The sequence below is a fragment of the Stegostoma tigrinum genome, chromosome 47, assembly GCF_030684315.1.
Source record: "Stegostoma tigrinum isolate sSteTig4 chromosome 47, sSteTig4.hap1, whole genome shotgun sequence".
Taxonomy (NCBI): Eukaryota; Metazoa; Chordata; class Chondrichthyes; order Orectolobiformes; family Stegostomatidae; genus Stegostoma; species Stegostoma tigrinum.
Genome location: NC_081400.1, coordinates 5,900,097 through 5,922,418, shown reverse-complemented (window position 1 = coordinate 5,922,418; position 22,322 = coordinate 5,900,097). Strand labels below are relative to the sequence as shown.

Genomic DNA, 22,322 nt, shown 5'->3' with positions numbered 1-22,322 from the left:
CATGGCAATCCCACCCCAACCCGCACATCCCTGGGCACTGCAGGATAATTTAGCACGGCCAATCCATCCTAACCCGCACATCCCTGGGCACTATGGGACAATTTAGCATGGCCAATCCCACCCTAACGCGCACATCCCTGGGCACTAGGGGACAATTTAGCATGGCCAATCTCACCCTAACCCACACATCCCTGGGCACTACGGGACAATTTAGCATGGCCAATCCCACCCTAACCCGCACATCCCTGGGCAATACGGGACAATTTAGCAAGGCCAATCCACCCTAACCCACACATCCCTGGGCACTATGGGATAATTTAGCACGGCCAACCCACCCTAACCTGCACATCCCTGGGCACTACGGGATAATTTAGCACGGCCAATCCACCCTAAACCTGCACATCCCTGGGCACTACGGGATAATTTAGCACAGTGAGTCCACCACAACACGTACATCTTTGGACTGTGGGAGGAAACCCATGCAGACACAAGGAGGGGAGAACATGTGAACTCCACTCAGTTACCTGAGGCTGGATTCAAACCAGGGTCCCTGATGTTGTGAGACAGCAGCGCTGACCACTAAGCCACCATGCCTCACACCTCCTCTGTCTGACCCTCCTTGCCTTTTGTTCGCCCATCTGAATATCTCCTCGTTCAACCTGGTGTCAAAGTTTGATAGCATGGCCTTGAAAGGGGTGTAGTTGGAACATCAGTATGGTGCAGTGGCCAAGTTGGGGGCGGGGTAATTTGTGTGGTGGGGAGAATGATGGTTTTGGGATCTTGCTGTGCATTGATCTCACGCTGTTGCAGAGCCGTCCCGGAGGACTGCGAAGGTTACTGACCTTCAGGCTGTGCTTTTTATCTCTCACAGACAGTGACATTTCTGAAACCCTTCCCCCCTTCCCGCTCCCACGCACTCCCTCCTCAGGGACTCCAGTGACTCTGGCAAAGTGCAGCTGTGGCTTAGTGCCATGGAGAGCATGAAGACACGACAGGACAAGGCCAAGCGGGAACGGAAGGAGCTGCGTGCCCTGTTAAAGCAGAGGATCAGGGCTGCCCTGTACGAGGACCTGGGCATCACAAGGGAGAAGGAGGCAGCTCTCAAGGCCACCCTCCACCGGGATATGCCAGGAGAGGCAGTCAGGAAGCGAAGGAAGCCAAGCAGGCAGAAATTCCCAGACCTGCCCAGCAGCATGGAGTCCTCAGCCCCTGGGCTTCACCGTGACAAAAGGTAATGACACTAGAAACCCATTACATATAGACAGGGTGGTTAAGAAGGCATTTAGCGCACTTACCTACATTGCTCACACCTAGAAGTTGGGACATCATGTTGCGGTTGTACAGGACATTGGTGAGGCCCCTTCTGGTGTACAGTGACCAGCTCTGATTATCCTGTTATAGGAAGGACATTATTAAACTGAAGAGGGTTCAGAAGAGATTAAGCAGGATGTTGCCAGGAATGGAGGACTTGAGTTAGGAGGAGAGTCTGGATAGGCTCGGACTTTTTACACTGGAGAGGAGGCTGTGGGGTGACCTCATAGGTTCATAAAATCATGACAGGTATAGATAAAGTGAGTGATGAGTATCTTTCCCTAGAGTGGGGTATTTCAAGGCAAGGGGCATATTTTTAATGTGAGAGGAAAAAGATTTAAAGACGACAAAAGGGGCATTTTTTTGTTTACTCAGAGAGTAGTTTGTGTGTGGAATGAACTTCCAGAGGACGTGGTGGGTGTGAGCACAGTTACAATGTTTAAAAGACATTTGGATAAGTATAAAAACAAGAAATGTTTGGAATGATGTGGGCGAAGCACGGGCAAGGTGGGACTAGTTTAGTTTGGGATTATGGTAGCATGGACTGGCTGGGCTGAAGGGTCTGTTTCCATGCTTTGTGCCTCTGTGAAAGGCACAGGTCGGGTGAGCAGGACGATGAGCTATAATATGAGAACATGTGAAAGTGCTCATTTTGGCAAGTTGAATATAAACTAAGTGTATTATTGAAACGATAAGAGAATGTAGAGCTCCGAAGTACAGACAGACCTGGGTGTCCTAGTACATTAATCATTAAAGATTGCAGTGCAGCTACGGCAAGTATTTTGGAAAACTAATGCAGGGTTGTCCCTGATTTGCAAATGGCCAACTTGTCAATGTGATCCCATTCATGGTTGTAATTGTAAAGACCCGACTTGCGTTTGCGTTCCAGAACAGAACCCATTTGCAGCCCTTGTACTGCCTTTAAACATATGGTGGATTATCAGAGGGTGAGTCAGAACATTCAAGTTCAGGCCATGCCATTTGAGAGTGGAGCTGGAAGGTGCAGTGTAAGACTGGGAGACTCTCCCCACCAAACAAAAAAAGCTGGCTGCTGAGGGTTGAAATCAACTAGAAACACCAAAACTGAGACAGACAGGTTTTTATTGGGTTAGGCAATTTAAAGAATAAGAAAACAACAGATAGATGGGAGTCACCTGCGTGAGTGGAGGGAAAAAGATCAAAGAGATTGAGTTCCTGTCCAACAGGCTCAACAAGGTGGCTGAATGGGCCTCCTCCCATTCCTGTGTAACAGGCATGAGGAGGGGTTCGAATGGTCTCCTATTCCTGTAACGCAAGCTCAGGGAGGGGATCTCTGAATGGCTTCCTCCCGTTGCTGTGTAATAATCTTGGAGACTGGGCTGAACGGCCGACTGTTCTTGTGTAATAGGCTCAGGGAGGGGGAGCTGAATGGGCCTCCTCCAATTCCTGTATAACACACTCAAGGAGGGAGCTGAATGGGATCCTCCTATTCCTGTATAATGGGCTCAAGGAAGGTGCTGAATGGGATCCTCCTATTCCTGTATAATGGGCTCAAGGAAGGTGCTGAATGGGATCCTCCTATTCCTGTATAATGGGCTCAAGGAGGGGGCTGAGTGGCCTCCACCTGTTGCTGTATAACAGTCTTGGAAAGGGGGCCAAATGGCCATTCTGTTCCTGTGTAACAGGCTCCAGGAGGGGGTGCTGAATGGGGCTCAGAAACCCTGATGCACTTCTCTTAAGGAAATGGTTCACTTCTCAACTTTACTTCTCCTCTCCCTTCCTGCCTTTCTCATTCCGTCCTCCTCTCCCGAGCAGTGAGAGCGAGCTGGATTTCGCGTACCAGGAGAAGTCGCCAGAGGAGGAGACTAGCCTGGAGGAGCCCTATGAGCCCAGCGAGTTCATCGCCAAGAGGAGCAGCCGGGACATGGTCACCGTCGCCGACCTGGAGAAGGCCGAGAGGAAGAGGCACCGGCGACGACGGCGGGATGCAGCCTCTGGCAGTGGCTCGGCCGGCAGCGAGGAAGGGTCCCTGAGGGACGTGCGCGTGGACACGCCGAGCGCCACCTCTACCGCTGTCTCCTCTCAGGCGCAAACTCCGCGCACTTAAACGCACATGGATGAGGACTGGAAACCGGTGCTGCCTGAACTTGGATAGTGGGGGAGTCTACGGGACAGGGAATGGTTGGGGGGGGGGGGGTGTCAGAGTCATGTTTACATCATTTATGCAGCAGGTACCACTGAGGGTTGAAGGAGATGCAAACACAGGTCGACAGGAGCAACTGCAACCCACCACCCATTCATTCTGTACAATCTGGTGGGATAAGGTAGAAGAGTTGATGAAAGACTGCTTGGGGCGGTGGGGGGGGGAATAGGATGGCAGCAATGTCAGACCACACCACTGTAAATGCACCCATTTGAGTAAAATAATGTTTGATCTTCATTGGCTGGTTCAGAACTTGAATCTTGCTGCGAGAGAGAGTGAAAAACAAAGTGGAGTGCAATCAGGATGAAACTGCAAGAATGTCAAATCTCAGAGGGGAACAACAATTTACATTGTGGGAGAAGAGTGTTTCCACTTCTGTTAATGCCCAAAAGGAAAAAAAATTAACGTTTTGAATTGAATAGTGACCACTGCACACACTTCCCTTTCTCGGAGGGGGCATAGGAGTCAGACTTTATCCTTTGCCACCCTTTCATGGCCCATAATAAGGTCACAGCTCCTTCTACAACAGCTTTCCCGGCTCATTCCTGGATGCTTGCCGGCAGCTCGAGGAGGACATGCAGATTGCCAAACATCAACATATGGTTGATGGGGATGCCATGTGCTCCTTGAGCACATCCTACTTGTATCTCTGACACTTCCTCAGAGAGGTGAAGCTGTCACAGGCAGGATTTTGCTGAGGGGATGAAACGCGAGCGAGTGGTAAACCCGTGGGGAGTGACTAAATGGAACTGACAAACTGAGAGACACTCGTGAAAAGCGACTGTGTGGTCAATAAATCAAAATTTATTTCCACTACCCATCAGTGAGAAACAAGCTACCATAATTAAGGCACATTCTTTTCCATTTTTTATAAAAAGACAGTATTTACAGGCAGCAAGGGAATGCACGCGCACAACAAAAAAAAAATTAAAATCATCTTGCATGATAACAAGTGCATTCTTAAGGTTTAAAAACTCCAAAATATCATTTCGAAAACCTAATAAAAACACTTGACATCAAATTAAATCTCTCTTGGAAGGTTAAAAACTTCAGAGGAATGTCCAGTGTCACCAGACAATGGGGATCTGGCCCCTGGTGTAGTACAGTCTGCAAAGCCGGGTCACTGGATAGAAACCCGGGTTACACACCAAACAAACAAACAAAAACTCAATAAGGTGCACGTAGGAACCCCCTCCAAAAATCAGGTCCACAGGCTGGAGAGGTAAAATTAAGCAAAACACGCTGGTGAGGGCGGGGGGTGGGGGGGAGACAGCTATCAGAAGTTAAAGTGCAACTAGGCTACAGTCTAAACACCGAACAGAAAGACTGACAGTGCAGCAAGTGCAAGAGTTGGAGCCACGCTCCAATGATAAGTCCAACAACGTCAAGGGCATCAGCCTGCTACCCTCTGTGTGAGGTACCTCTGTCAGAATTCCAGCATTTGGCTACAATTGCTAGCCCACCACCACACACACATACAATCCATTTCCGATGCGGCAGTATCGGAGGAGAGAGGGTGATCGTCCAGGGCTTCACTCAGGCTCAGTACTCAAGTCTGCCCCCACCATGCCCTTCTGGCCCATCACCCACAACTGCCTTGTTTGCAGCTTCTCTAGGATAGTGTGGGAGACCCAACCTCCCCGCAACCGCTCCCCGCTCCCCCCACCCCCGGCATGGATTCCGCACCAGAGCCCCAGTGATTTAAAATGGATCACCACACTCCTTGACAAGGATGGAATTCTCGATCCATGGTCAGAAAGCAAGGTAGAAGCAGGGCACGAGGGTTTGGGACAGAGTAAAGCTCCCTCTGCACTGACACCCCATCAAACACTCCCAGGACAGGGACAGCACGGGGTTAGATAGAGAGTAAAGCTCCCTCTACACTGTCCCCCCATCAAACACTCCCATTACAGGGGCTGCACGGGGTTAGATACTGGGTACATTACTGAGCCAGCCAAGTTACCCACTCCATAAGAAAACAAAAAGTGCTTTTAGGCATTTTTTTTTGTTGGGCCGAGGGGTTCATGGCCTGACCAACAGCCCCCCTTTGTTAGGATCATGTCACAGTGTCCGGTAAACGAGGGTGGACCAATGTCCCAAAGTCCTGGCTCACCACTGGGCAAGCAGCGACTGGGATCCGCGATCCGTCACTTGCATTGATTTGGAACCAGGAAAGTGCACACTGAGCAAACTGCATGCCTCCAGGAGCGGGGAAAGGAGGTGGACAGGGAAGGAAAGAGAGAGAGAGAGAGGGAGAGAGAGAGAGAGCGAGCGCGCGCATTAAAAAGAGGCAACAGTCTACAGCAGACAGACAATCAAACTCAATTACAGGTATATATGAAAAGATGCAAAATTTCAAAACCTCATGTATTGTATAAAAAAGGTTCATTTTCTGATCAGTAATTAAATAAAGTTGTTACTATATTTGCTGATAATGTTTCACATTCACACACACGCATAGGGCAGCAACATTTATACCTTTTAATATAGTTTTATACATAATTTAAAATATATTAATATTTCAAATCTACCTTCACTCTTGTCACCCTGAGGATAGGTGCTAAACTAGTGGAATCAACTGTTTTCCCAACGATTCAGAACTTTATTCTTGTTTAGTGAGCTGATTCTGCATGCGGCTCCTAACTGGGAGCAGAGTTCTTGGCAAGAGCTGTGCTTGCTTCCCCAGAGAGGAGGGATGATGGGTGGGGAAGGAGAACTCAACAGGGAAGGTATGACGAGGAACAAAGGCTGAACGAACACCACTCTGGGGATTTGGAAACGATCGCTATGCTGGGACATTGAGAGCCAAGTGCAAGTGCAGGACAGCAAGGCCAAGGAGAAGGGAGGCTCTCTCCAGGAACGGAAAGCAGAGGACAGAGTCCTACTGCCTTTATGTGCTCACGCTCCTTGCCAACATCACATGTCACAATTTCACCAAAGCATGCCAATACTAACCCTCTGGAGAAAACTACTCGGCAGCTTCTGTGTCTCTCCCCCAGAGAGCCTGATACCAGTACCCATCAGGGCTACATTCCACCAGGGATGTGCCTGACACTTGTGCCTGTATACTGGGCATTGCATCAGAGATAAACTGTTTCTCGCTACCAAAGTGAGAACATTCAGAAAACAAGTAACTCCAAATTATCCCAGACATACATACACACACACTCATATGTAGAGATATACACAATCTCATACTCGCACGTTTACACATACATGCACACATTCACTCAAACACATACAAATGCGTGCACATACACACATACTCTCATATTTATGCATGTATACACACATTCACTCACATACAAATGCACGCACGTGTGCACACACATGCACATTTATACACGTACACACATTCACTCAGACACAAACATATCCACACACACACACACACACACACACTCGTGTTCTGAAGTTGGGTAAAGTAATCGTGAAGTGGAAGGTAAGAAGATAAAATGGGCAGTTCCTTTAAGAGATGTGCAGTTTAACTGTACTCTCAATTTTTTTTTAGAAAAATATGTCTGTGAGCAGTGCCTGAAGCTGCCAGTACAGAAAGTCTTAAAAAGCGAAACAAACGCATCAAAAAAGCCTTACTGTTGGCAAGCAAAACAGCAGTCTTGTCTTGATGTTGTGACGAGTTCGAATGAGGCCAACTAGTTTAAAAGCAAACTGAAAGGCAAGTGAACTTAAATCTGATGGTGTTGACAACCTGAAACCAATCATACTATAAGAATTTGATTATGTTATTATGGGTCTACAAGACAAGAACATTTGGAAAATCAGGGAGAGCCAACTACCATGTGAAAGAGAGCATCACCTCCCAGCATTAGTACCATTCAGCTCTCAGAGAAAGTCCATTGAATTAATCAAAGGTACCAAGGTTATAGACTTGCTTACTGAGCCCGGTGTTTGGTTGCAGACGTTTTGTCACCCTGCTAGGTAGCATCATTGTCAGTGCACCTCCGGTGAAGCGTTGGGTGTTCTGTCCCGCTTGTTCTTTATATCCCTCAGTTTGCTGGGATGGTTGGCATTACTTTCGATTCTGTTTTTCAATGCTTTGTGTATTGGGTCTAGTTCAATGTGTTTGTTGGTGGAGTTCTGGTTGGAATGCCAGGCCTCCAGGAATTCCCTGGTGTGTCTCTGTTTGGCTTGTGCTATTATGGATGGGTTATCCCAGTCGAATTCATGTCCTTCTTTGTCCGTGTATATCGAGATTAGTGAGAACCAGTCATGTCTCTTAGTGGCTAGTTGGTGTTTGTGTATCCTTATTGTCAGTTTTCTTCCAGTTTGGTCTATGTAATGTTTTTCACAGTCCTTGCGTAGTATTTTGTATATTAGATTAGTTTCACTGATTGTGGATACAAATCTTCTCAAAAACTTTAAAACAAAGGTACCACAGTATTTTAGCTCAAAGTCCTCATTGAAGAAATTATACAAATAAAACATCCCTGACAGCGGAATTAATGGAAGAAAGGCATTTGTGACGAGACCGGAGATAACAGAAGATTCCAGAAGATACTCTCTCCAAGCTCACACAAACTAAGTTATAATTTATTGCTTCTTCTTAATTGGGTTTATATTAGTGAGACTTGTCTTTGTTTACAGCATTCCAGTAGAATTTAGGCCAGTTAGGGAGTAGTTAGTAGTCTAAAGGGGAATTGACGGTTTGTTAGTAATTTTGTTAATTTGTTCATTGTTGAGTTAAATAAATAAATTGTTTTTTGTCACATGTAAAGTGGAGATCAGGGATTTTCTTTCATTTAACCACTCTTTTAATAGATTATGAGGGGAAAGACAAGCTTCACTGGGTGTTTCAGGGTAATTATTAGGAGGAGAACCCCTAATCCCGTTATAACAGATTGGGCCTGTGTTTCAGTTTAATTATCAGAGAGGCTATTCCCTATCGTAACGTTCGCACATTTATACATGTATACACACACATTCACTCAGACACAAACAAATGCACACACACTTAGACACAATACATGTGCACACACACTCGCACATTTACATAAGTACACACATTCACTCAGACACAAATGCATGCATGTACAATACTTGCACATTTACACAAGCACACACACATTCACTCACACACGCAAGAAGTGTTTCATCGCAACAGTTGCCACTTATCCCAGAAACATTAAAAAGGTGCATAGAGGCAGATGCTTAAAGCATATTTTTAAAAATCCCTGCCTCCCAAAGACCCGCTTCACGGTCCCTCTGAAGCAGAAAATATGCAAAGGTTTGAGCAGGGGAGTTCTGCAACAATTTATAAAAAACATAACCGTGCTTGGTCAGATTATGAGGGATCCACTAGGACGTCTTCCCCTGGCTGACTATTCCATTTGGCTGTGCTGTGGCCCCAATCTTGTGAGTCATCCATGTCACTGTCTCCTTCTGTTTGTGGGGGCTCCACTGTCATCCTGTATCTCTCTGGGAATGTGTTGTCTAGTCCCAGAGGTGTCCCCCTCATCCTGTATCCTTCTGGAAAGGTATAATCTATTGCCAGGGGCTCCTTCTTGATCCCGTATTCCTCTGGGAATTTCCTGCTGATCCCTGAGGACTCCTTCTTGATCCCGCATCCCTCTGGGAATGAACCATCATTTCCTGGGGATTCCCTCTTGATCCCGTATCCCTCTGGGAATTTTCTGTCGGACACTGAGGGCTCTTTCTTGATCCCGTATCCCTCTGGGAACGCACCATCAATTCCTGGGGATTCCCTCTTGATCCCATATCCCTCTGGGAATGCGCCATCAATTCCTGGGGATTCCCTCTTGATCCCGTATCCCTCTGGGAACTTCCTGTCAGTCACCGAAGGCTCCTTCTTGATCCCATACCCCTCTGGGAATGCACCATCAATTCCTGGGGATTCCTTCTCAATCCCATATTCTTCTGAGAACGTGCCATCTTTTCTAGGGTTCTCCCTTTTGATCCTGTATCCCTCTGGGAAGATGCAGTCTATCCCTGGGGTCTCTATCTCGATCCCATATTCTTCTGGAAAGGCGCCATCCACTGCCAAGTTGACCGGGTGTTCCTGTAGTCCCTGGCTCTCACCTCGGCGTTTCCTGGTGCGGATTTCCAGGCAGTTCTGGCCCTTCAGGTGTCGTTGGAGGTGGTCAATACGTACGAAGGCCTTGCGGCACTGGCTGCACTCAAAGGGTCTGTCCCCAGTGTGGAGTCGGGCATGGTTCTTCAGGTCATAGCTATGGAGGAAGCGGGCATCACAGCAGTTGCATGAGTACGGCCTCTCGCCTGTGTGCTTCCTCATGTGAATCTTCAGCTTATCATTCCTGCGGACGCCCAGGCAGGCACAAGATCCCGAGGAGAAAGAAAGGAAGACAGGGCTCAGAACAATGTGAGTTCCACACGGGTCACCATAATCTTATAACCCAAACCCCCCACCCCCAGCTATCCCTGTGCCATTCCTGGAACACAAGGGAGTAATGCGGTGCCTCTCATGTACAAATTTCCAACCACCAGTGGAGAAGCATAGTGGTTGAATGGTTAGCACTGCTGCCTCACAGCACTGGGGACCTGGGTTTGATTCCAGCATCAGGTTGTGTGGAGACTGCATGATATTCCCCCGTGTCTGTGTGGGATACCTCCAGGCGCTCCAGATTTTTCCCACTATCCAAAGTTGCATAGGTCAGCTTAGATAAATTGCCCCACAGTGTTTAGAGTTGTGAATTGGGTTATGGGGATAGGACGTGGGATGAGGTCACGTGGGAAGCTCTTTGAAGGATCGGTGCAGACCCAATGGCCAAATAACCTTTTTTTATGCACTGTAGGGATTCTACGATTCATTGCTTGGGCCCACTGAAGCCATGATGTGAAACAAGACAATGATAACACTAGGTGGAGGGGTCACCTGCATCACAGGGATTCATGGAGGCAATTCGGGATGGGCAATAAATGCTGAGCATCACACTGTGAAAGCTAAATGGGAAAATATCCCAGTAGTGGTTTCAGTTTAAAAGGTATGGGAGATACAGTGGCATCATGGTACTGAGTTAGATGATCAACTATTATCATATTGAGGGGCACAGCAGGCTTGAAGGGCTGAATGGCGTACTCCTGTTCTATTATCGTAGGATCGTAGAATCCATAGAGTGTGGAAGCAGGCCATTTGGCCCATCGAATCTCAGACCCACCCTCTACCCCATCCCTAGACACTATGGGTGATTTAGCATAACCAATCTACCCTAACCTGCACATCCTTGCACTGTGGGAGGAAACTGGAGCACCTGGAGGAAACTCATGCAGACACGGGGAGAATGTGCAAACTCCACACAGACAGTCGCCCGACGCAGGAATCAAACCTGCGTCTCTGGCGCTGAAGCAGTAGTGCTAACCACTGAGACACCATGCCGCCCCATCAGAGTTGAGGGGACAGGCCAAGAGGCAACAAAAGGGCAGTGGTAGGATTTGTGGGGACATACGGAAGAGGAAACAAGCAAAGAAGTGAAATGAGATGAGATAGCTGGCGAGGGAGGAAAGAAATGAGCTTAGAGGGAGCTGAGGCATGGATAGGATGGGTGTGGCGTGGCAGACTAGACAATACATATGGATGGGAGAGAGTGTAGGAGCTTCAGAGCATCTTGAAAAGACAGTAGGAGATATAGGAAAGAAGGCAAGCAGATGAGGAAGGGAAGAGATGGGGAGCGGGGGTCAGGGAAGAATCCAAAAAGGATGAATCGGGAGACAGCTGGGAGAAAGACAAAGACAGAGAGAAGGAGACAGACAGACAGAGAGAAAGAAGGAGGCACAATACATGCGAAGATGGGAAGGGAGAAGGTTAGGAAGAATGGTACAGGGAAAAAAGGAAGACACAAAGATACAGGAAGGGAGGGGGATTGGAAAACGTAAAGAGACTTGGCAACAGGGAGGGAATGAAGCTGTTGCAGAGGCAGGGAGGAACATGAGGATGAAGTGGATAAGACGGGAAGGGTGGTGGGGGGGGGAGAGAGAGAGACAGACAGACAGAGAGAGAGAGAAAGAAGACAGAATGGTGGAAAAGAGTAAATGAGGGAACAAGAGAAGGAACATGTGAGTGAATGAGAGAGGGATAGTGCAAGCGAGTGAGTGAGAGAGGATGACTGAGGGCAAGGCTAGCTAGTTAAAAGGGTGACTGGGTGTGTGTAAACAGCTCTGCCTATCTTGCCCCATGCCCCGCTGTGCAGAGAGTGGCATTACCTGGTGAAGCGGACGCCACAGACCTGGCAGGCAAACGGCTTCTCACCCGTGTGCGTGCGGATGTGCCGTGGGAGTTTGCCCGCTCCGTGAATGACCTTGTGGCAGATGGGGCACTCCTGGGGCATCTGTGATTTCCTGCGGCGGGCCCCGGGAGCCCTGTCGAGCAAGGACTGTGTCCCGTCACCGAGGAGGCCATTGCTGACCAGGCTCAGGTAGGTGGAGGCAGGTAGTTCAGCACCATCTTCGTCGCCGGCAAGAGGAGGGAGAGGGGAGGAGGAGACCAGCTGGTGGCAGGACGGTCCCCCGCCTTCCTGGCTGAGGAAACTGCCGTCCCCCTCGCCCCCCTGGTGGCCGACAGTCCCAGCGCTGGGCTCCAGCTCTCCCCGGCAGGCTTTCGGTTGCCTCTGGTCTGGTTCGCCGTCCGTATCCATGGAGGTCTGCAGTGGCTGGACAATACGGTATAGGCTCCTGCTGCGGTGGTTCAGCAAGAGCCGGGGCAGCTTCTTGGGCCTCTTGCGGCGCCGGACCTTGGGCACCTCCAGAGTCTGGAGGTCAGTCACGGCCGGAGCGGTTTCCTCCTCCTGGGCTGGGCCTTCTGGGTACACACTGGCTCCAGCGTAGACGGCTGGAGGGTCAGGGTTTGGCTGCGGTGGCTCGGAGACGCCGCTGCTCTGCAGGATGTCGGCACAGGCGTCAGTCACACACTGGATCTCCAGCAGTTGGGCCGCCTGCAGCACCTCCCTCATGTCTGAACTGCTGACGGTCAGCGTGGCCGTGTAGGCGAACTCCAGGAGGGCGCCCAGCACCCGGGGATGCACAAAGTCCAGCTCGCAAACATCTCGCTGGCCTCGGAAGGGCCTGGCAGTGAACAACTTCCTGAAGTACTGGCTGCAGGCAGCCAGTACGGCCCGGTGAGTCTGGTACTCCAGCCCCTGAGCCACGATGGTCAGGTCGCAGAGCAGCCCCTTGCGCCTCTGTTCGTTGAGGCTATGTAGCAGCTCGCTGCTGTGCTCCGGGAAGGGAATCCCAATCAGCTCATCCTCGGCTGCTCCCATGTTGGGACCCTGCAGAGAACAGACACAGGCCATTACTGGTCTCGGAATCCACTTCTACAGCGCTGTGCATAGCCACAGGACAGTGTGGAGGTGACCGCTGAAGTAGCATTGCGGAAATGTCAACAGGCTCATAGTCCAGGGACACCCCTCAACTGGGCTAACCATCAGGGGACATGGATTCAAATCCCACTCATTTATTCAATGAATAAAATCTGGAGTTGAAAGCTATTCTTGCCAACGGAGACTGTGATATAGAAACATATAAAACAGGGGTAGACAAATTCGGCTCTTTCAGCCCACACTTTAATTTTGGCTGATCATGCAATCTCAGTAACACTCCTGCTTTCTCTCCATACCCCTTGATCCCTTTGGCCACAAGGGCATGTCCAACTTCCTGTGGGAGAGAATTCCACGGGTTCACAACTCAGTGAAAAATTATTCCTCACCTCAGTCCTGAATGGCTTACCCCTTTTTTTTCTTAGACGATCACCATCAATCATGACTAAAATTCACTCACCTCCTTTAGGGAAGGAAATATGTCGTCCTGGGTTGTTTTCCCTCGAACAGAGAAGTCCAAAGGCAATGTTCTGATTAAGGTCTACAAAGTTCTTTGGGGCATAGACAGGGTAGATAGTGAGAAACCTCTCTCCTTAGGAGAGGGGTCAATAACCACGGGGCATGTTTTTAAGATAAGCAGCAGGAGGGATTTTTTTTAATGCATTCATAGAATGAGGGCATCACTGGCTAAGTTAGCATCTATTGCCCATCCCTGCTTGCCCAGAGGGCAGTTAAGAATCAACCACATCACTGTAGATCTAGAGTCACATGTAGGCCAGACCAGGTAAAGATGGCAGTTTCCTTCTCTAAAGGACATTAGTGAATCAGATTGGTTTTTCTGACAATCGATTCATGGTCATCGTTAGGGTCTTATTTCCAGATTTTTAATGAATTCAAATTCCACCATCAGCCACAGCAGGATTCATACGCAGGACTCCAGGGTCTCAGAATTAATAATCCAGCAATTATACCACTAGGCTGTCGCCTTCCCTGGAAAACTTTGAGGAATTTCTTTTCATCGGGATGCGGCAAGGAACTTGGAAGGTTTGAGTTATAAGGACAAGCTTGATAGGCTGGGACTTTTCTCAATGGAGCATGGGAGGTTTAGGGGTGAACGTATGGAGATTTATAATACCATGAAGGGCATAGATAAGGTGAATGGCCAGAATCTTTTCCCTAGGGTCGGGGATTTCAAGATTAACGGCATAGGTTTAAGGTGAGAGAAGGAAGATTTAAAAAACATGAGGGTATTTTTTTCCACACAGTGAAGTTCTTGTGTGGAATAAACTTCCAAAGGAAGTGGTGGAAGCGAGTGCAGTTACATTTAAAAGACATTTGGATAAGTTCACCAATAAGAAAATGTTTGGAGGGAAATGGGCCAACAGCAGGCAGGTGGAACTAGTATAGTTTGGGATTATGGTTGGCATGGATTGGTTGGACCGAAGGGTCTGTATCTGTGCTGTGTGACTGCCCAGAGGTTGCGGGCATCTGGAACTCAATGCATAACAGGGCGTTAGAGGTAGGAACTCTCAAGACATTTAAGAAGTATTCAGATGAACACTTAAAACTCCATAGCATCCAAGGCTAGAGGCCAAGTGCTGGAAGATGGAATTAGAACAGATGACCAGACAAACACAATGCGCTGAAGGGACTACTACTGTGCGATTAAAAAAACTTTTCTGACTCAACACATGACCCACAGTGATGTGTTTGACTCTCAATGGTCCTCTGATATGAGAAAGATGCTGAGGACAGGTAACAAACATTTGCCTGCTTTGCTTCAGAAAGCAGTTAATAATCTGCCCGACAGTTCTGGACTGACAGAAAGTTACACACGGGCCAGGCCAGGTGAAGAACAGCAGATTTCCTTCCTTAACTGAGACTCTGATACCTTTGCTGACAAAGTGCAGACACAAAAGCGTTGCTTCCCCAAATTAGGTGAGTGCTGGTTTGGCTCTCAAACCTGCAATTTTCTCCCTCATTTTGAAGGAACTTCAATATTTTCAGAGGCCATGCAAGAACTGAGACAGTGGATTAGCATTTCCTTTAAGAGAAAATTTATAGGCAATAGAAGCCTGAATTGAGAAATCACTCCCTTTTTCAGTGAGATGTTACTGGGTCTTTGCCTCAATGCCTCTCCATGTGGGCCAAATGCAGGTCTGGACGGAAAGCGAGAAATTTGAACAAAAAGGGGAGAAATCAAAGAGGAGACATGGAGTTTCTGAATTTGGTGCTGATGAAAGGTTTGAAAAGAGGACACCATGGTGACAGCAAGGAGAAAAACAAAAGAGGCAGAAGTGGAAAATTTTCAGCCCATTTCATTCCAGGACAGATCCGAGCACTGATCTCACACCGAAACAACTGCACTTTAACTCCTAGTTTCACAATTTGCTCGGCAATCACGTAGTGGAACCAAAATAAATGACAGCATACTGGGGGAAATTTTCCAGTCAGTCAGTATGTTTGACCAACTTACTCACAGCTCTGGGCTTTCAAGAGTTGGAGAAAATTCAGACGACAGCCGACTATGCACACTGCCTGACTTCCCCATGTGGCCAGCTCACTGTCAATACAGGGCTGGAGTTTTATATTTGGAGTCACACAGAAAACCAGTTCCAAATATCACTTGCTGGATGTTTGGATGCATTATAATACAATGATAACAGAAAAAAACCAGAAGTCATAATTCATCTGCAGGACAGAAACAGGTCATTTGACCCTTACTGCACCCCGTCAGAGTTCTTGCTCCACAGCAGCCTCCTCCTACACGCTGCCTCTTCTTCTCTTATCTCTCCGCAACCCTACGGCCCCACATTCCCTATCCTTCTATGCCATTCTTCCTCCTGCGGTTATCTGGCTTCTCTCTCCAATGCAATGCTGTTACTGACCTTGACTAGCCTTTGTTGGACCAAACCCCCCCATTCTCTCCCTGTGGGACTGAGTCCCCCATTCTTCTCCCACTCCCCTCAGGAGCGGGTCCCCAATCTCCCCACCCCACTTCCTATGGGAGTGAGTCCCCAATTTGCCCCACCCCACTCCCTGTGGGAGCAAGGCCCTTGTTGACCCCTGTCCCCACTACCCATGGCAGCGAGTCTCCCATTCTCCTCATACGACTCCCTGTGGGAGCAAATCCCCCATTCTCCCCACCCCATTCACTGTGGGACTGAGTCACCTTCCTCCCCCCACCACTACCCATGGGAGCAAGTCCCCATTATCCCTCTACTCTCTATGAAAGTGAGATTCCTCATTCTCTCCCCACCCCTGACACTCTGTGGGAGGGAGTCCACCATTCTCTTCCCAAGAGAGCGAAACGCTCATTCTCCCCTCACTCCCTGTGGGACCGTGTCACCTTTCTTTTCCCCCTCACTCCACTACCCATGTGAGCAAATCCCCCATTCTCCATCCCCCCACCTTCCTGTGGGAGTAAGACCTCACATTCTGCCCACTTATTAGTGACTGTCCTATATTGATGGAGTCCACATCCTTGTCTCCCCCACAAATGGAAACGTCTGCTTCTTGCCTGTTCTATCAAACTCCGTTCGCAATGTTAAACATCTGTTTTCAGTGTTAGAACATAGAACATAGAACAGTACAGCACAGAACAGGCCCTTCAGCCCACAATGTTGTGCCGACCATTGATCCTCATGTATGCACCCTCAAATTTCTGTGACCATATACATGTCCAGCAGTCTCTTAAATGACCCCAATGACCTTGCTTCCACAACTGCTGCTGGCAACGCATTCCATGCTCTCACAACTCTCTGCGTAAAGAACCTGCCTCTGACATCCCCTCGATACTTTCCACCAACCAGCTTAAAACTATGACCCCTCGTGCTAGCCATTTCTGCCCTGGGAAATAGTCTCTGGCTATCAACTCTATCTATGCCTCTCATTATCTTGTATACCTCAATTAGGTCCCCTCTCCTCCTCCTTTTCTCCAATGAAAAGAGACCGAGCTCAGTCAACCTCTCTTCATAAGATAAGCCCTCCAGTCCAGGCAGCATCCTGGTAAACCTCCTCTGAACCCTCTCCAAAGCATCCACATCTTTCCTATAATAGGGCGCCCAGAACTGGACGCAGTATTCCAAGTGCGGTCTAACCAAAGTTTTATAGAGCTGCAACAAGATCTCACGACTCTTCAACTCAATCCCCCTGTTAATGAAAGCCAAAACACCATATGCTTTCTTAACAACCCTGTACACTTGGGTGGCCATTTTAAGGGATCTATGTATCTGCACACCAAGATCCCTCTGTTCCTCCACGCTGCCAAGAATCCTATCCTTAATCCTGTACTCAGCTTTCAAATTCGACCTTCCAAAATGCATCACCTCGCATTTATCCAGGTTGAACTCCATCTGCCACCTCTCAGCCCATCTCTGCATCCTGTCAATGTCCCGCTGCAGCCTACAACAGCCCTCTACACTGTCAACGACACCTCCAACCTTTGTGTCGTCTGCAAACTTGCTGACCCATCCTTCAATTCCCTCGTCCAAGTCGTTAATAAAAATTACAAACAGTAGAGGCCCAAGGACAGAGCCCTGTGGAACCCCACTCACCACTGACTTCCAGGCAGAATATTTTCCTTCTACTACCACTCGCTGTCTTCTGTTGGCCAGCCAATTCTGTATCCAAGCAGCTAAGTTCCCCTGTATCCCATTCCTCCTGACCTTCTGAATGAGCCTACCATGGGGAACCTTATCAAATGCCTTACTGAAGTCCATATACACCACATCCACAGCTCGACCCTCAGCAACTTTTCTAGTCACATCCTCAAAAAACTCGATAAGGTTTGTAAGGCATGACCTACCCCTCACAAAGCCGTGTTGACTGTATTTGATCAAGCCATGCTCTTCCAGATGGTCATAAATCTTATCCCTCAGAATCCTTTCTAACACCTTGCAGACGACAGACGTGAGACTTACTGTTCTAATTTGTAAACAAGATCAAAACAATTAAAAAGTAGGCACCAAACTATGAACCACCTAACTTAAACTGACTGTAAAAAAAAACCACAACTGAATGAAATTTCAACAGCCTGAGGCTTCCATGTCCACTGCTCAAGACTCTATTTCTTGAATTTTATTGATATGTCAGTGCAAGGGGAAGTGCAGACAATTTCCTGTCTCCGAGGAGAGGATGCGAATGGGATTGAGAAACAGCTTTGTTGCTTCTACCAAGATTAAGCAGTGAAGCTAGTGGAGGGGGTGAAGAGACGGCATTCTGAATACAACACAGGGGTGCAGTAAGTGGCTCTCTTACTGGCAGACTTTTCATTCAGACAGTTTACCAGAACAGATCAGAATCACAGGCAGATATTGTTGCAGACCTTTCGGCCCAATGAGCCTGAGTCACCACTCGACACAATCACTTTAATGCTTTTTGACCATCCCAGCCCCATACCCCCGTATGCCATTCGTAATCAGAAATACATCGATCTCTACCTCAAATATGCACAAAGACTGGGCTTCTACAGTCCTCTGAGATTGATAACTCCATAGGTTCACAGCCCTCTGAGTAATAAAACTTCTTATCTTAGACCTAAGTGCCAAGTTTTGAGAGCTAATGAATTGTAATTGTCTATTGCTATCGGCAGAACTTTTGCCAAAGTGCAAGGAACATTCTCACTGCTCAATGACCATCTCCAACAAGAGCCAATCTAACCACTGCCCCTTGACATTTGAGGATGTTACTATCACTAAATCCTTCATTATCAACAACCTGGGGTTTACAATTGACCAGAAACTCAACTGAACCCACCATATAAATACAGTAGGCTAGGAATACTACAAATAACTCCCCTCTTGACTACCCAGAACCCATCCACTGTCTACAAAGCACTCCCAATTGCCTGGGTGGGCACAGCTCTGTTGACACTTGATGTCACACTTGATACCATCCAGGACAAAGCGGCCTGCTTGCCTGACACTACATCCACAACCATCCTCTCCCGCCACCATTGGCAAGATGCGCTGTAGAATTCACCACAAATTCTCAGGCACTACCTTCCAAACCCACGACCATTTGAATCTAAAAGGACAAAGGCAGCAAAATGGAGCAGCACCCCCTATAAGTTCCCCTCTCAACTACTCATCATCCTGACTTGGAAATATATCGCCATTCCTACAGTGTCGCTTGGTCAAAATCCTGGAATTCCCTCCCTAAGGGTATTGTGGGTCTACCTACAGCACATGGACTGCAATGGTTCAAGAAGTCAGCTTCTTAAGGGTGACTAGGGACTGGCAATAAATACTGCCAGCCAGTGACGCTCAGGTCTCACAAAAGAATTAAAAATAATTTTATTCCAATAAGAAAAAGGCTACAAACCCGAACCGTGAATGTGAAACACTCAAGCAGCGAGTGGCAAAGCAGTCATGTAATGAGAAGATGGCAGAACACAGACTCCGTATTTCTGTTTCAGGGAGAGAGGTGCCGGTTTTAATTTCTGTATTTGAGGTCATCATCAAACGGCTGCTGTAAATCCCCAGCTTAGCAGCACAGCGCATGGGGAAAAACCAAAGGCAGAATCCACCTCTCCTTCCCCAGCCTGATACAGACTGGCAGCATTCAGCAGATGAGACAGCAGTCCCTAGTTAAAAAAAAGTGTCAAATGGCCACCCTGCCCTACAAGTTCCCCAAATCATTACAGGAGTCTATAGTGGCATTAGATGCTGTGTGATGCTGCACTCTGGCCTTGTTTGGGGAAGGGGGGGTACTATCAACCACTGCTGATTCAAAGGCTGATGGATTAAGACATCGTCTTCAGCGCAAAATCTAAACTGAACAGTGGAGCAAACTCGAATGACCTACTCTTGATCCATATCTTTCTACCTTGAAAAATTATTTTTTGACTTAATGTAATTTGTTGTGTTAATGTCCTGGAACAAAATGCAAACTGGCTTTTCAACTGGACACCATTCCAAAAAATGGTAATGCGGTTGTGAAGGTCTCTCCAGCCCCCTCACTCTTTGATTGCAGTCAAGAATCCACCACATTGCTGTGGGTGCGGAGTCACATGTAGGCCCGGCCAGTTAAGGATTTCCTTCCCCCAATAGGCTTTTTCCAAAAATCGACCCCGGTTTCATAGGTCATCATTAGATTCTTTACTACAGATTTTTACTGAACTCAAATTCCACCAGCTGCCTTGATGGGTTGCAAATCCAGGTCCCCAGATCATTACCTGGGTCTCTGGATTAACAGCCAAGCAATAAATCATCAGGCCATACTTCCGCACTTAACATGTTCCTCTCTTTCACCACAGGGGACGACCTGACCTGCTGTGTATTTGCAGCCCTTCCTGTTTTGATTTCAGGTATCTACTGTACTTTTCCCTCTTGGAGTGGAAAAATCCTAAAGGTGCAATAACTGGATGCCCCAAAAAAATCGGATTGTGGCAAATGCATTTAACACAGTGAGCTCACTGTGGTCTGATAAGTTAGTGCAAAAGAGGGCAGGGTGACTTACAAAAGGGGGCTGATGGACACAGGCGAAGGATATGTTTGCATAGCAGTGGTCGCGACAGCATGGGGGGACTGGAACTAATGGCACAGCCCTTTCAGTAACTCAGCACAGACATGAGGGTCCAAAGGCTGTGCTGCACAATTCTAACATTATATCAGGAAAGGTCAAAGAATCCTGTAGGCAAACAATCAAAGAGTGAGGCTGTTAGAGAACCGCATTCACATTTTTGGAATGGTGTCCAGTTGAAAAGCCAATTTGCACTTTGTCCCAAGGCATTAACACATAACAAATGCACCCATGGTAACTAAGTGTATAATTGCTAATGTGAGATACCTCTTGGCAAACCTTCTCTAACCGAATAACTCAGCAAGAGCGAGTTTCTGCAAGTTGGCAAGGCTCGCTCAGATACAATAATATGAGAATCTCTGTCTAGATGTCCCTCCCTAATTGCCCCTTGAAAAGGTGGTGGTAAGTTGTCTTTCTGAACTGCTGCAGTCTGTGTGGTGCAAGACACACACAGAGCTGCCAGTGGATTTTAATACGGTGACGCTGAAGGAACAACTGATAGAGTTCCAAGTCAGGATGCAGTGTGGTTCAAAGGTGAACCGGAAGCTGGCAGTGTTCCTATGTGCCTGCTTCCTTTGTTCTTTCAGGTTGCAGTGTCAAACACTGCTCAGAGGGTCACAGTCTCCTCCCACTATCAGAAGGTTCTGAGTCCCAGCCCCATTCTAGGAATTAAGCTCTTAATTCAGGCCGATACTCACAATGCTAGTGCTGAGGGAGTGCTACACTGTCTGTGGGTCAGCACTGAGGGAGCACCACACAGCAGGAGGTTCAGCAGTGTGGAAGCACCACATGGTCAGAGGTTCAGTGCTGAGGGAGCACTGCACTGTTGGTACCAAGGAGGCTACTTACTGTTGGAGGGTCAGTGCTGTGCACCTGTCAGTTGCCATGTCTCCTAGATTTCAACAATGACTGCACTTCATTGGCTATCCTAGGATGGTGAAAAGTGCTACACAAATGCTCGCACCTGTTTAACACTTGAGGCTTCCTGGTGCGTTTCTTTTCTCAACCTTCCTAATCAGGGAGCATTTACTCCATTCCTCCCCTTTCAGACCTGAGGACCCACACTTCACACAGAGGACAACGCTCGCTGAAACATGAATCAAGCGGTGAGCTCCAAACAAAAACTTGGAACTTGCAGCTGAAGAGAATGGTTGTTCCCCCCACCCCGCCAAGTCCACCGCAAGTCCTAGCACTCTGCAGTTCAGCTGTGATCCACTCAAATCAATACCTGACCTTTAAAATACTTTAAACACTCGACTAAATTTCAGTAGTGGGTGAGCTGGAGGTGCTCGGCTGAAGGTTTACTTCAGCAATTATCACTCAGCAACGCATTGTGCCTTTCTGGGAACTAGGAAAATGTGTTACTCTGTGCTCCACAAGGAGAACTGATTGAGAAACAGCTCAATGTGGGGGCAGCGAATTTTATTGCGATGGCTGAGATTCTGGTAAAGGTTTATCTGTTATGTAATATGGATTGGAAAATATTGATATATCTGCATTCTTTCGATGCTATCATCTTTCCTCCGTTCTTCCTGCATCCTCCTGCTTAATGTCAAACTTCAGTGTTTTGTTTGATATTCAAAGGAGGCGTAGTGGTAATGTTGCAAGATCAGCACTCCAGAACCCCAGGCAAATGATCTGGGGACACAGCTTCAAATCGCACCACAGCAGACAACAAAATTTGAATTTAATAAACATCTGAAAATAAAAGGCTAGCTAAGGATGATCACCAGCAATTGTCATGAAAGGCTCTGGAAGGGTATTAAGCAAGTGCAGAAAAGACTTACAAGCATGTTATCGCTACTGAAGGATTTGAATTATCGGGACAGGCTAAATAGGCTGTGGCTATTTTCACTAGGTCATCAGAGGCTGAGAGACGACCTTATAGAGGCTTATAAAATCATGAGGGGCATGAATAGGGGGATAGCCAAAGTCTTCTTCCTGAGGTGGGGGAGTCCAAGACTAGTCTGTATAGGTTAAAAGTGAGAGGGAAAAGA

At 47.8% G+C, this 22,322-nt stretch overlaps 2 protein-coding genes across 9 annotated transcripts in view; one reads left to right on the top strand and one right to left on the bottom strand.

Annotated features, from left to right (window-relative positions):
• dcst2 (DC-STAMP domain containing 2) overlaps positions 1-3,397 on the top strand; it is a 44,499-nt gene extending 41,102 nt beyond the window's left edge. The window contains exons 14-15 of the mRNA XM_059642981.1: positions 929-1,231; positions 3,031-3,397. Of these exons, the coding sequence (XP_059498964.1) occupies positions 929-1,231; positions 3,031-3,397 (670 nt within the window). The remainder of the gene's footprint in view (positions 1-928; positions 1,232-3,030) is intronic.
• A 920-nt stretch (positions 3,398-4,317) lies between these two features.
• Positions 4,318-22,322, bottom strand: part of LOC125449782 (zinc finger and BTB domain-containing protein 7B-like) — an 85,090-nt gene continuing 67,085 nt past the window's right edge. For all 8 annotated transcript variants that reach the window (XM_048525676.2, XM_048525674.2, XM_048525673.2 and 5 more), the window contains 2 exons: positions 11,690-12,753; positions 4,318-9,786 (listed from right to left, as the gene is read on the bottom strand). In XM_048525676.2, the coding sequence (XP_048381633.1) occupies positions 8,796-9,786; positions 11,690-12,744 (2,046 nt within the window). In that variant the 5' untranslated portion in view covers positions 12,745-12,753 and the 3' untranslated portion in view covers positions 4,318-8,795. The remainder of the gene's footprint in view (positions 9,787-11,689; positions 12,754-22,322) is intronic.